The sequence below is a fragment of the Pipistrellus kuhlii genome, unplaced genomic scaffold (assembly GCF_014108245.1).
Source record: "Pipistrellus kuhlii isolate mPipKuh1 unplaced genomic scaffold, mPipKuh1.p scaffold_m20_p_37, whole genome shotgun sequence".
Taxonomy (NCBI): Eukaryota; Metazoa; Chordata; class Mammalia; order Chiroptera; family Vespertilionidae; genus Pipistrellus; species Pipistrellus kuhlii.
The window spans coordinates 2,744,492-2,759,379 of record NW_023425537.1 but is presented as its reverse complement, the minus strand read 5'-3'; the positions used below and the strand labels follow the sequence as shown (position 1 = coordinate 2,759,379).

Here is a 14,888-nt window from a genome sequence, read left to right as displayed (position 1 = left end):
TGTTATTCCTAAAAATTGGAAAAATAGGAAGGAGGAAGAGGAGAAGAAGTGGGACAGAGTCCAGATAGGAAGAAAAATGTGGATTACCAACAGATGTGAGCCCAATTGATAAGGGTTTATTCTAAATATTCATCATCTGGGAGAATGTATATACAATTAAACAATAAGTAAAGGAAAGCTATGCCTACCATTCCATTGAAGGGGGCATTATAAAGCATAATTGTAAAAGTTTTTAGAATAACTTTCTTTTCCAATTACATGGACTTTGTGAGCAGTGTCCCAGGGGAACAATGAACTATAATTTTTAATTCCATTATCCAGAGATAACAATGGTTCATCTACTTGGACAGGTGCCATATCTTTCTCGGCAATACCCCTCCATCTAAATGTATATTCTGTGACCTGCCTCCTGGTCTCAGGAATATCTGAGTTCATGATGAGTTCTACTCTGTGACCTCTGACACACCTCTTAAAAGGGCTTCATCCAACACTGGCTGGTTTTATTGTATTTGGTGTATTGTTACGTCACAGTGTGCTCTTTCATTCCATGGGTTGTTATTCCTGCACTAACTGTGCAGTAGATCATTCAAAACTGGGCTTTTAAAAATTACGTTATTGGCATAAGAACACTTCATGTGAGATCTCCGATCATAAGAGAGTTTTTAAAAAAATATATTTTATTGATTTTTCACAGAGAGGAAGGGAAAGAGATAGAGAGAGCTAGAAACATTGATGAAAGAGAAACATCGACCAGCTGCCTCTTGCACACTCCCTACCGGGGATGTGCCCACAACCAAGGTACATGCTCTTGACCGGAATCGAACGTGGGACCTTTCAGTCCGCAGACCGACGCTCTACCACTGAGCCAAACCGGTTTCGGCCATAAGAGAGTTTTAAGTGTATGGTATAGTGTTCATTACAAAGGTGTTCAGCAGGTCACTAGGATTTATTCAGATCGAATAATTCAGACTATGCCCATGGAATTGGGCATTTGATTCAGTAATAATTTGTCAAATTCTTAATACTTCATGATGGGAGTTGGGAAGAATAAAGATGATAAAATAGAAGAAACAATTCTTTTTTTTTTTTTTTTTTAAATACATGTGTTTTTTTAAAAATTGATTTCAGAGAGGAAGAGAGAGACAGAAACCCCAGTGATGAGAGAGAACCATTGATTGGCTGCCTTCTGCATGTGCCCCAACTGGGAATCGAGCCATGACCTCCTGGTTTATGGGTCAACACTCAACCATTAAGCCATGCCTGCTGGGCTTTTCTTTCTTCCTTTCATTCTTTCTTTTTACTTTATTTTTTTTTAATTTTTTGATGAAACAGTTCTTCTCCATTGGTGGCTTCACACAATCCTATAAGAAAGATAACACATGAAATAGAAATTAAGTTGAAAGTAATAAGTATGTGAGTCAGAGTGGCATTTACTCTTCTGTTGGCCCCAGGGAAAGGAGGCTGAGGAGAAATGGAGGTTTCAGGCCCTCTGGTGGCAGGTTGGGGTGATGCAGCTTCAGAATAGGCTGGGATGATGGCCTCTCCTTGTTCTTGCTTTCAGACGTCAAGCCTTCCAACGTGCTGATCAATGCTCTGGGCCAGGTGAAGATGTGCGACTTTGGCATCAGTGGCTACCTTGTAGACTCGGTGGCTAAAACTATCGATGCAGGATGCAAACCGTACATGGCTGTAAGTCTGGGCTGGGGGTGGCATCGGAATGCAAACCGCACCAGGGAATAGGAACTGGATGTCTACAGGAGGGAAAATGGAAATATAATTAAGACCCAAGAAATATGCTGCATTTCCTTTTTTTTCTTAAACATTTCCTGTCTGAAATTCTCAGTCACTTGCTTCATCTCTCTCTCTCTCTCTCTCTCTCTCTCTCTCTCTCTCTCTCTATATATATATATATATATATGTATATGTTTATATAGATATATATAGATATATATAAATCAAGCAAAATGGTATATTGTTAGAAACAAAACCAAAAAACAAATAAAAAGATATACTGTTTGAAAAACATGTAAATAATGCATGCAGCCCACACAGTTTCCCACCCTGAGTCACAAGGGTGTGTTACCTTGTTTGTTGAAGACAGAACAGTAAAAAGAATTTAAATGACCCAACTGAGCCGTTCAGGCTAGTCTGGGAGAAACTCATAGCTGTGAGGATTCACTGCCGTCAGCAGAGACCGGGGCCCTTTAACTCGCAGGACTCCTACTGTGTTCCATGTTGAATGGACTTTGTGCTTGGAATTTAAAAATTTCTTGTCCCTGTTTAACTACAAGTGCGTCAATTTATTAACACCAGACAGTGGCCCAGGGACTCTTCCTAAATTTTTTTTTTTCACTGAGTTCTGGACTGTTGGACTATTGTTTTTTTTTTTTTTTTTTTAAATATATTTTATTGATTTTTACAGAGAGGAAGAGAGAGGGATAGAGAGTTAGAAACATCAATGAGAGAGAAGCACCCATCAGCTGCCTTCTGTACACTCCCTATTGGGTATGTACCCATAACCAAGGTACATGCCCTTGGCCGGAATCGAACCTGGAACCCTTGAGTCCGCAGGCCAATGCTCTATCGAATAAGCCAAACCAGTTAGGCTGGTTGTTTTGTTTTGTGTTAAGATGCTTTCTTGTTTGTTTGTTTTTTTAAATATTTTTTATTGATTTCAGAGAGGAAGGGAGAGGGAGAGAGAGATGAGAGAGAATCAGTGATGGGCTGCCTCCTGCACGCCCCCCCTGGCCCCCCCCCCCCCCCCCCCCATCAAGTGCCCTGATCAGGAATCGAACTATGACCTTCTGGTTCATAGCTCCACACTTAGTCTCTGAGCCACTCTGGCTGGGCTGGACTCTTGGGTTTTTAACAAGGATCAGTCTGGACTGGCGAAGCAGCTTGGTATCCTGTTTCTCCTGAAGGAAAATGAAAACCGGTTTTGATTGTGAGGGGAATGTAATTTATTCTTGTCTCCGAGAAGACTCATGTAGAATGAGGGCAAGAACTGTGGCGACACTGATATTTATGGTCGTTGGTGAGCCTGCGTGGCCTGGGAGGCAGCGCTTACAGCTTCAGACAACTCCCTTGGCAACTGATGCCGCCCTCACCCCCTCGAGACTTTACTGAGCTAAGAATGTCACCTCTGTCTTTTTCTGTCTTCTCTCCAGCCTGAAAGGATAAACCCGGAGCTCAACCAGAAGGGCTACAGTGTGAAGTCTGACATTTGGAGTCTGGGCATCACCATGGTAGCGTATAATAACCATCGTGGGCGATGAGGTTCGGGGCATGAGACCGACAGGCAGATGCCCTCCCTGCTGGTGTTGGGCATCCTTCCGGCGTGAGATGGCAGGGGGTTCTGAGTGGCAGTGGCTTGCAGTATTTGCAGGAGAAATGCAGAGCTGGGATTGGGCAGACCCGGGTTTGGTCTTTATTCCACTTCTGAGTAGCCATATGCCCTTGAGTAGATGATGGACGGTCTTACTGTTCCCATCTGTAAAACGAGAGGGTCCGACTATAGGTCCCGATAGATTTCTTAAAATTAAATTATTCTAATCAAGGGTCAAGGAAGCTTAAGCCACTCAAAAGAGTGCCAGTGCGTGTGGACCCTGTCAGAGCTGTGTTACCCAGGACGGATGCATCTCCGAACCTGGTTTTGATAGACGTCATGGCTGCTGAGTTCAGGTGTAATGGAAAGACATGATCAGATAGTGTGACTCCCTGAGGCTCAGCCCTGAGGCTCTCCCATCAGTGCCTGGTGGTGACTTTGGTGGTTGTGGTGCTCAGTGTACAGCCAGGGGCTGAGCTCTCCACTGCGCTACTGGCTCCTTCCCAAGTGCAGCAGCTGCTTAATCCATGCGTTACTTCATGTCCCCGCCAGGCACACATGTGATCTATGACAGCAAAGCGGCCTTTACTCAGGTCCAAAAAAAGATCAGTCCTTGGGGCCTCCGTTGTTTTTATGTTGTTCCCGGGAGGGACCTGCAGGGGGCAGCAGCTGTACACAGCTCTAAAAGTCTTAGGGCCCAGAATCATTTTGCAGGCTAAGAGGTGGAAAATCTGGCTGCTTTCAATCATGAAGCGTAAGTAAATACACCAAGGAAGTGCCTATCACTTTGAAGTGCCACCATGGGTAGGAGGAGGACCCGGTTTTAAACAGGCTTAGGAAGATCCTATCTGACCATCCCTAGACTAGGAAATCGGCAGAGGTGGGGAGTGGGTGGAGGGGGGTTGCTAGAGAGTTTAGGATTCGTTTTCTTTCCCCTGAAATTGTACTTGGTCTTCCCCATAGTTTCTTCCCCCTGGTTCTCCTGCGAGAAGATACTGCAGATTTCGTAGGGGACCCGATTTCAGCGTCATCTCCTTGTTCTCCCCCCCCCCCCCCCCCCAACAGATTGAGTTGGCTATCCTCCGGTTTCCCTACGACTCCTGGGGAACTCCTTTCCAGCAGCTCAAACAGGTGGTGGAGGAGCCGTCACCGCAGCTGCCCGCAGACAAGTTCTCCGAAGAGTTTGTGGACTTTACCTCGCAGTGGTAAGAAAACCCTCCTCCCAGGCGCCTGGGTGCAGAGAGAGCAGGCGTTTGGAGAAGTTCCTCCACTGGTCTGGTCCATCACGCATGCATTCATTCCAGTGCATCTGAGGAGGGAGCCTTTGGAGCTGGAACAGTAGAGTTGCCTCCATCCGGCCCCTGCCCTCACTGAGCTCAGGTTGAGGCAGGTGGTCCAGGGGTGCAGATGTTTCTAGAACATTTGGGGAGCTCAGAGAAAAGATGTTGGGGTGGCATTTCTGGAGGAGGTAAATCCTGAGCTGACACCATGTGATGTGTTTTCTGAGTGAAAGGCGAGGAGGGGAGGGAAGGGTATTCCAAGCAGGAGAAACCTCGTGTCATCAAAGTGAGAAACTCTGCTACGAGAGGGCTAAGCAATTGGATGTTGATTAAGACATAAAAAGAAAGATGGTGGGGCCCATTGGAGGTTCAGGGGTGGAAAGGAGGAAGTAAGACGCTAAGGGTTACGTAGGATAAGAAGGCAAGGGCTAATTTCAGAGTGTTACTGAGATATCTGGAAGTCTTAAAAGGGCTTCTGTCGTTTGGTAGGCTGTCTCCTTGTCTCCTACAAAGTACTTGCTAACTGGCTCTACAGTTAAGGTGACCAGATGTCCCGCTTTTGGTGGGATAGTGCCAATTTTTAACAATTTGTCCCTCCAAAAGCGGGACGTCTGGTCACTTTATTCTCCGTGCCCCAGTGGTATGACAGACAGCATTAGGGGCCTGAGAAGGGAGTGCAGAGATGGCATGGAAAGATAAAAGGAGCCACGTGAATGCTGTAAACTTTACATCAGCACTGCCAGCGGAATGGAGGAAAGTAGGAGAGGGGGCAGTTTTCTCTAGGAAATCTCATGGTTTCTGTCTGCATAGGGACCACGGTGCCTAATGTACCCAGATGCTAATGATCTTTGTGAGTGATGCTGGGAAGGGATGCGAAAGGACAGCACAGAATGGAGCCAAGTGAGCATATCTGGGCATCCTGCAGAAGCAGGGGAGAAATGGGGGAGAAGGGGGAGGCAGCATCAGAGAAGGGGTCCGCCCAGCTGGGACTCTTGGAGAGGACCAGTGCTGGCTACTTGTTGCTGAGGTGGGGGCTGGGGAACTCAAGGCTGTTGGAGGTACAGCGTCTTCATGCTCCTTGGCCTCCATGCTCTGTGGAGGAAGCGTTCTGAATACAGCTTTCATTGGGAAACATCATGAGACAAAGCAACTGTCTGTGGCAGGTGAAACCGAGGCCTCTGTGACTTTGTGTTAGCTCTAACCCACGTTACCCTTGAGGTTTGAGGGTGGCCTGCTGTAGTTTGTTTGTGTTTTGGCGGGATGATTTTATGAATGGCTCAGGTCTTTGTGGAAGCATTTTAATTTTTCGTATGTAATAGCACGCAGATGCCCTACCTCCTCCATGGCAGTCTAATCGTTTGACTGGTTTTAGTACTGAGAATTTTAAGTTTCATCTGGCCGGGTGGAAAGAGTGAGATAATTACTGTAACCTCAGGGCGCCCCTCCTCTTCCCCGATGGAGAGAAGGACACAGCCTCTGAGGGCAGCTCCCTTTTGTAGTGGCTTCTTCATTTTTCTGCCTAGAAAACTGTGGTTTTGAGACACATCTTCATGAAAGAACCCTTTTTGGAGTGATTGCCATGAATTTTTAAATATGTTTATGACAGAGGCCTTGATTCTTCAACACATCTCAAAAAGGCCCGCCTCTTTATTGTTAAGTGAGGACTCCAGATTTGGAAAGTGGAGGATTTATCAAGTTTCAAGATGATTCTATCTATGCTTTTGGCGCCTACATCTGTCTCTGGACTCACTGTAGACCAAGAAGAAAATATTGTTTACAGCCTAGTTTAAGGTGATGCGGGATGTGGGACAAATTGTTAAAAATCGGGACTGTCCCGCCAAAAGCGGGCCGTCTGGTCACCTTAGCCTAGTTCTCCATCAGAGTGTGTGTGAGTCTCGTGCGAGGCGTCCTCCCGAGCATTCGATGACATCACAGTGGTGCTCCGTTCCATACAACTTCACCCAGGAATCCACTTGGAAGCCACTGCCCTCGGATGGAAGCTGTGGGGTGCAGTTGGTGTGGTGTGTGGGACGGAGTAGGGAGCACTCACAGGCGATACCCATCACAGCCGAGTTAGCTCTAGAGCCCAGAGCTCCAGCCGCTGATTCCTTTTGCAGTGACATCAGAGAAACATCATCCTGAGGGGTGGGGTGGAGGAAAGAACACCTTAAGGCATTTATTTCTCATGAACTTGAAGGATAAAAACACAATGACTGTCCGACCTTTGGTGTACTTCCTTTGAAATAGGAACTACTGGATGGGGTTTTCTTCCCCTCCCCACCACAGGTGGCTTTTCTATCATAGGGGTTTTCAAGGGTTCCTGGTGTGAGTCCTGCCGACCCTGGATGCCTCATTCAGCGTTTCATCCCAGAGAAGTCTGATAGAGAAGCCATGTGGTCTAGCCAGCAGCAGGCTTAACAAATGGGTCTCTCCAGGCAATGGGACTCCGCAGGCTCACATTGTTCCCTGCACCCCCTTCCTCTAGTCTCCAGGCTTGGGGACTGATGGAGTTCCCTGGAGACCACCCCCTGAGAACACCAGCGCAGGTTGGCTTCATGTCTGCTCCCCCTTCAGCCGGTGAAAGAGGCTCTGCCCGTGCAAGAGGCTCTGCCCAGCTGACCTGCCTGGGGCACGTTGGCATGTGTTGGACGCCCACCCGGACATTGACCCTGTCTGACTCAGAGGAACTAGTATAAAACAGAGACAAGCAAATATAGTTCCCAACTTGTTCAGGAAGGACGGTAAAAGAGGCACAGGCTATGTATTTAGCTTATGACATATGTATGGCTTGAGAGCCAGGGTGTGTGTTTATTTTGTGGATGTACCGCTTAGCCTTCTTGGAAACCATGGAGAGTTGGGAGGAAGAGAGGGGCGGGTTCAAGCAGACAGAAATCCTCCAGTCAGCACAAACTCGCGTCTAGCAATCCTCAGGAGAGCTCGAAGCGGCCCTTCAGTGTCGGCTACGGTCAGGAGAGTGTGTTGTGGCATTTGGACGAGAAATTAGGGCTGTTAGCTAATTGCACGCTTAAAAATGACAAGCCGCTTGAAAATGCAAAAGTCTTGACTCAGATCCCAAAGAAATGAGTGTCGCCTTGAGCTCCACTGTTATTTGAGACTGAATTTTAAGCGCTTTCTATTGAAGAGGGAAGTGCCGTTCCCCCTCACCACTGAGTGCCATGCGGTTCCAAGGCCATGTTGTGGAGTGTTCTCGACTTGGGAGACAGAGTGGGCTCTATCCGTCACATTAATGCAGTAAACAGCCTGGGTTTGCTGTGAACATATTGTCTGTCAACACTGCAGTGCTGCTCACGGTCAGTTTTGAGCTTTCTGACTAGTGGCTGTAAGTCGAGAATGAGCCTGCTGCCTAGATTTCAGGAGTCCTTAACCCGTTATGATGGATCCACTTGGGGGAGTTTCCCACATTTTCTTTAGACAGATTAAAAAAAAAACAACACTGGAGAAATGTTCTTAAACTCTTCCTGACTTAAAATTACCTGTCCTTAAAAACCGGAAGTTTTAAGTTCTTCTACCTGAAAAGAAAAGAGATGGTAAGTTCATTACCAAATAGATCTCTGCTGTTGGGAACCACGAGGAGAGCCCCGTGGAAGCTCAGGAGACAGGGACACCCAGAGTCGTGAGTGGGAGTGATAAGGCCTCATTCATATCATCCAGGCACATCTTCCCATGTCAGTCCCCCTCCACCATGGATAATTCCTCTTTCTGATCCCCTCTTACTTGTACCCTCCGTTGAGATGAAACTTTCTCTCATAGGTGGTCTGGTCACTGGGGTCACTAGGTCCTAGATCAGCCCTCAGTTCCAGACTGAAACTTCTCTCCTCACATCTACCTGTACCTTGTCTCAGGTTCCCTGGCTTCTTCTACCCACAGCATTGCCCGGAATAAACTGGTAGGCTGCTTTAAGTTCTTGGTTCAAAAGCTTCCTCTTCTCCTTCATTTCGTTTTGTGTTAAGCCACAGTTTCTCAAAGCATCTCAACTACTCCACTCTCCTATGGCTCTGCTCCTGCTCCCATCCCCTCCTCATGGTCGAGCTCTGTGGCTGGAGCAGTGCTCATCCTGGGTCCCATGTGCTCAGAGTGATCTATGAACACAGGTCCCAGCCGCCTCCAGCACCAGGCCACGTTCCTCTCCATTCATATCCGGTTTTGTGGCCCAATGGGCAAGGGCAGTCTTTAGGTTGCCTGGCAAATCACAGTTTTTGAAATCATCCTTTTCTCCATTCTGTAACCTGGAATTCCAACTCCAAAGAAACTACTTCTTTTATTTTTATTTTTCCCATTGTGAGGCTGGGGATGGATTCAGGGGTATATGCAGGGGCAGGTCTGTTTAGATGGTTGTTTTATTGCTGTTGTCTCCGAATATCCAATGTTACTAAAATGTCCATGTCTGTAGACAGCTCAGTGAATGGGAGCCACTTGATAGGAGTGCATGACCACAAAGTATTGTAAGAAGAAAAATTGCTAAGTCACTGGCCATGACGTTCTCTTTCTGGTTGGAAACAAGCAGTGTTACCTTAGACATTTTGTTGGGAGTATTGCTTCCGTCTCAGGCAGGCTCAGCTAAGTCTGTATAAAAGCAAATTATAGGGGATTGGGAGCAAGGAGAATAAGGTATTGAAGATAGGGAAGAGATAACAGACGTAATATAAGGAACACCTGCCAATTTCTTTGCCAGTGCTGGTAGAGTACAAATTGTTTTTGAAGGAAGGTAGATGCGTATTTTGAAATAGAATGGCTTTAGATCAGAAAAGCTAGTTTCTATGCCATTGGTAAAGTGCCAAAGGAAAGTAAATATACAGACGCACACACACTCACACACCTGTTCTTTCCCGTAAGGTACGTGCGGAGTGATTTAAGATATAACTTGAAAGTATAAGAGAAGAGGAAAGGAAAATAGGAAATCTTTGGTTTCAGTATGCATTTTAAAGCAGGTTGTGCTTAGTTTTCTACAAGTTCTAAAATCCTAGGCTAGTGAAAATACAGATGATTTCTAGATTTTAATGTGATTATTTTTTTTCCCCTTTAAGCTTGAAGAAGAATTCCAAAGAACGGCCAACATATCCAGAGCTTATGGTGAGTACTGTTAGCATCATAAACATGTCCAAACTAACAATGGGTAGTGATAAAGTATCTGAGACCTAAATCACAATCGAACAACCATAGAGGAAGAGCTGACTGACTCATTGAGATAGTGATAACTGGAATAAAGCTGTGCATTGGGCCCTTCATTTGACCCCAGTCAAGAGGGAAAAGATGAGTAATGCTTGAGAAAATCCTAGCATAGTGCATATGCAGGTTGACTATCTCCCCCCCCCCCCAACCTCCTGCCCCCAAATCAGGTTTTTAATAGCCGTTTCTGCCCTGGGTTCCTCTTTTTGGTTTGCTTCTGCAACCCCCAGAGCAATAGAAATGAATTTCACATCCAGTGCCACAGTCATGAGTGGTCCCCGTGGGGTCCTATGCAGCCTGCTCTCCTATTGGAAGCTTGCCTTGTTTGTCAGTATTTCCATGTAAAAGAAGAACAGTTCCTATATGTTTCTGATCATTTAAAATGCAAAACTTTTTTTTTTCTTCTCCTTCTAAGAGACCTCTTATCAGAAGTTTCAGTGGAAAACACTAAAAAAAAAAGTGCTGATTTCTAACTTTACATCCATCAGCCGCCGGTGTTGAATTCTACCTTCGCTCTGGTCTTCTGTGGTCTGCATATTGCTATTGTCAGGTTGTGTGGGCAGCCCTTTGCTTGTATGGCGTTAGTCTCTGTGGACTGGAGCTGGACTTGCCTTTTAAGGCCATTACTGCTCTCTGCTTTTCTGTGGAATTGAGGTTTTTAAGTGGAAACTCTGAGTCCAAGCGCTTTGACTTCAGTGTTGGGAAAGCGCTTGCCGAGAGGCCATTGCTTGGGTTGTAGGAGTTGTCAGAGAGGTAGAGAAGAAGACAGGAATCCCTTTTTCAGGTGAAGGACACTATAATTAAGGCCCCAACCCAGACATGTACCTCTTATAGAAATCGCAAATGTTTTTCTTTCTAACTTGGATTGAGTGGGTGTGTTTGCTTTCCTCTCATCTCATTTGCTTGTTCTCTCAGGCTCCCATTGGGGGACACGACTCAGTAGGTTTTGTTCTTCTAGAGCAGGAACCAGCCAGCTTTTTCTTTAAAGGTTTCAGTGTTTGCCAAAGTGTGGTATGCGTACCCCCAAGGGTATGGGAAGAGTTTGGTGGGGGTACGCGTTGCACTGGAGTTTGGTGGGGATATGCACTGCACCGTGCTTAGCTGCGCCTCATTCTACATTCTCATGAGTACGAGGGGTACTCAGCGTTATGAAAATTATAGAAGGGGTACACATATGTCAAAAGTTTGGGTAACACTAGGTTAGATAGTGAGTGTTTCTGGCTTTATGGGACTGCTCACTTCTGTTGTTTGAGTGTGAGAGTAGCCATAGTCAGTATGTAAACAAATGGTGTGGCCGTGTATCAATAAAACTTTATTTGGAATATGGGCAATGGGCTAGATTTGGCCCCTGGACCACCGGTGGTTGACCCCTATCCCAGATGATAACCACCAGAAATGGTAACGAGGCAACATAAGTGTTCGCCCAGGGAGGTGATTGTGCTCTCCAAATGCACTGGGATGTTCTAGATTGAATGGCAGTGTTAAGGATGATTGACCCCATAAAACCATCCTCCTGAGGGGTACGGTGTTGTTCATAGGCCGTGGAGACCATTGGTGGTTGCATTGCCCCAATGCTCCTGGCAGTATGTTCCTGGAACTCCATGTTTTCTCCAGGTGCAGCCACTGGTGAATTCTTTCCTTCCGGTACCTGGCTCCTTTTTTGAGAAACCCAGCCTGACAATGATTTCCTGGGGCCTCATTTGCTCATCCCCCGGTCACTGTTCTTGCTATTCATAGTGCACCGCTTACAGAAGGGCCTGGGTTCCCCCCTAACCTTTTACAGCCTCCAAACCCACACACACAGGCGAGTCACACTTTCCGTCCTGCCAAGCCTGCCTGCTTCCCTCCGCTCTGCCCTCTGGCTGTCATTGCGTTTCCCCAGCCTGAGAATAAACTGGAAGATGTCTGGGAATTTTTTTTTTTTTTTTTTTTTATAAAGAGATGTCAGGTCAGGTTATTGAATTCATTCACAGACTTGGGCTCCATCCACTGAACTAAAAGCCACCAACAGAACCAAGAGAGGCAAGACGGGCTGGCTGGCCTGGGAAGCAGTCGCTGAGATAATCTGAGGTTTCACATGTCCTGTTTTGATAGTAAAAGACTTTGAAGTATATTAAAAGATCGCCAAATGTCCAGGGGATGTGGGGAAGCTAATAAGCATGATGGGGAAGCACGTGGTAAGTGTGCTGTGTGAGTGGTTAGTGATCAGAAGCAACGCTGTATTTACTTATCCAGAGAGCTCAGGCCCAAGGATCCGACATCAAGAGCTTCAGTTAATCTCGTGGGTTTGAGGCTCCGAGCCAACACCCAACCTCTGTCCTCAGATGGGCCAAAGCGAAACGCCTTTCCTATTTTCTGTGTCCTGATACTGACCACTTACCTTCTTCGGAGCTTTATATTTGTTTTGTTCCTCTCCCATTTGCATTGTTTCCTAAAACTTCCATGGGTGGGCACTCAGTTCCCCGCAGGGCTGACTCATCTGGCCCCTCCTGTCCGGTTTACAACCAATATAATTAGAAACGCTACATCTGGGCAGCATGAAGGCTGTAAACTAAAATCCCAAGTCAGGGGGACAGAGTGAGTCACATATATACTTGCCTGCATGCAAAAGGGCTCATAGTTAGCTGTTCCACCAGTTGCTGGAAAGAAGACCAGCAGGCAATCAGGAAGGTGGCCATGTTGGGAGGCAGGGGCAGTGGGGAGCAGGACACGGCTCAGGTCTTACCTGAAGGGACTGTCCCTCTTGATTTCGTTGGCTGCCTGTATTTCTCCTGTGTGAAGTGTAGATCATGAGCTGATGTATCTCCTCATTAGAGGTGGAAGCTTCCAGTGTACAGTCAAGCAGTTGCTGTAACAACATGGAGTTATTTAGGGAAGACGGTTCTGGTGCGTGTCTATTCCTCGAGCAAAGTGCTGGACTTGATGTTCTTGATAAGTTGATTTCATGTGACCTGCGTGAATAGAGACTATTTCTTTGGCTTTTCCATCTTGGATCTCCGAGTTGGGTTTTCCGCACCCATAGCAGTTTGGCAGTCCACATTATTTTCCAGAAGGATCAACTCTTCCTCAAGGGAGACAGACATAAGTCTAATTCGTGACCATCAATGTGGCTTAGAAAGCGGCCTTGTTAACCCTTCGAGTCCAAACCAGTTCTCCAGGGTCAAGGGCAAGCAGTGCCTTGCCCGTTTTCTGTCCTGCAAAATTGGTTTTTTATTCTACCACCCATTTCCTGAGAAGTGACTGTGCATAAACCTGTGAAACCACTAATTATTTTATTGCTGAAGCAGTATAACAGTTCTTTGTAGGGCTGGGTTATGTAAAAATTAGAGTTTGGACTGTCTTTGTATTTTACCATAAATAGAATCTTATGTAGCCTAATTACATGTACTAGTATGTGTTTAAGCACTAGGTCCTCTGTAGTGGGGACATATCAAAATGGAGACTGGCAACTCTGAGGAAATATCTTTAAAAATGTTTGCATCACTAGGTGTGAACTTGATTTGGGATGAGGTAGGAAGAGTCCAGTGTAGCCCTGATAGGGTTATTGATTTGTTTACCAAATAGATCTGTTAATTAACTCATCAGTGACAAATTTTAATACCATGTATTTTTTCTTCTCTTATCCAGCAACATCCGTTTTTCACTCTACACGAATCCAAAGCAACAGACGTGGCATCTTTTGTGAAATCGATTCTTGGAGACTAAAACGATGGACTCAATCAGTTGACCCTCCTGTGGATTGGTGGGTTTACAGGATGAAGCAAGGTCACTAAAGCGCCAACAGAAACTCATCCTTGAGATAATTTAACCCTGCCTCTCAGAAGGCTTTTTTCTCCCAATTTCCCCCACCCCCTCCAAAAGGGGCCTTGGAATCTATAGTATAGATTGAACTGTCTAGATGGATGAAATATGATAAAAGCTTAGGACTTAAAAAGGTGATTAAATATTTAATGATGTGTCTTATGAGTCCTTAAGCTTCGCAGATGCTTTGTTCTTTGCAAAATGAGTGCATTGGCCCTGGTCAAAAAGGTGCTACAGTAGTGATGACATTGTAAGTAGACCTATAGTCTGTCCCACTTATTATTTTAATATTTATGTTTAAGCGCTTGGTTGGAAAGATTCCATTTTATGCCAGGAGGAAGACACAGAAGACAAGGCTGGGTCGTCAATATTTATAGGGCTTTTATGTTTTAAGTTCAATTGTGTCTGTGGTCCAGAAGAAATTATTTAATATGCATCTTTAAGAGTATTATAAAAGTATCAACAAGCAGCTCCTCTCGTGAAATATCTGTTTTCAGCTGTTGTGGCTGCCGCGTGTTCTCAGATTTCTGCTCAGTCCTGGGTCCTCACCACGTATTCCAGGTGCGGTGGCAAGGTATCCTGGTCAGACTCTTCTCCCGACTTGGAAAACATAAAGTCACTTTTCTCACAGCTCAAAGAGTAACCAACTGGGTTCTTTTGACATTTGTGGTGTAGTCTTAATGGGATGTGATTCGTGATGTAGTTTTCCTACCACCTCTCTTTTTGTGTGTGTATGTGTGTGTGTGTGTGTGTGTGTGTGTGTGTGTGTGTATGTATTTGATAAGTCCCACATTTGGCCAAGTGGCTTCTGTGAACATCTGTTCTCAGTAAGGAGGACATTCGTCAATCACAAGGGCAAATAACACTTCAAACCACACAGAGAATTGGTTCCTTCTGCTATTGCTCCTCCTACAATGGACAGGCCCCAAGGATTGCCTTGTAGCTCATGGATTTACTTTTTTTGGTTGTTGTTGTTTTATTCAGTGAAGAAGCCTTACTAACCATGGAAGGGTTGCAGTAGGAGAAAATGAAAGGCAGTTAGGTGTCCTTTGATCAGATGCAGAGATAATGGGAGGGGTGGATTAATTCCTAGGAATGGACTGGCAGATTTCCCCGACTTGACTTGAGGCACATCTTTCTTCAGTAGCATGCAGGCGCTTGCTCCACAGGATGGGGCTAGCTCCACAGTGCATTCCTAGCTAGCTGAGTCAGCAGCAGACAAGAACTCTTCCTAGCAGCCAAACACACCAATGCGTCCTCTGATTTGGGGCTTAGGTTCCTCGAAGATCAAGGAG

General features: G+C 45.8%; 1 protein-coding gene across 3 annotated transcripts in view; it reads left to right on the top strand.

The window, feature by feature from the left end:
• Nucleotides 1-14,062, top strand: part of MAP2K6 (mitogen-activated protein kinase kinase 6) — an 84,564-nt gene extending 70,502 nt beyond the window's left edge. For all 3 annotated transcript variants that reach the window (XM_036407760.1, XM_045570762.1, XM_036407762.2), the window contains exons 8-12: nucleotides 1,562-1,689; nucleotides 3,168-3,245; nucleotides 4,391-4,530; nucleotides 9,651-9,696; nucleotides 13,420-14,062. In XM_036407760.1, the coding sequence (XP_036263653.1) occupies nucleotides 1,562-1,689; nucleotides 3,168-3,245; nucleotides 4,391-4,530; nucleotides 9,651-9,696; nucleotides 13,420-13,497 (470 nt within the window). In that variant the 3' untranslated portion in view covers nucleotides 13,498-14,062. The remainder of the gene's footprint in view (nucleotides 1-1,561; nucleotides 1,690-3,167; nucleotides 3,246-4,390; nucleotides 4,531-9,650; nucleotides 9,697-13,419) is intronic.
• The last annotated feature ends 826 nt before the right edge of the window (nucleotides 14,063-14,888 follow it).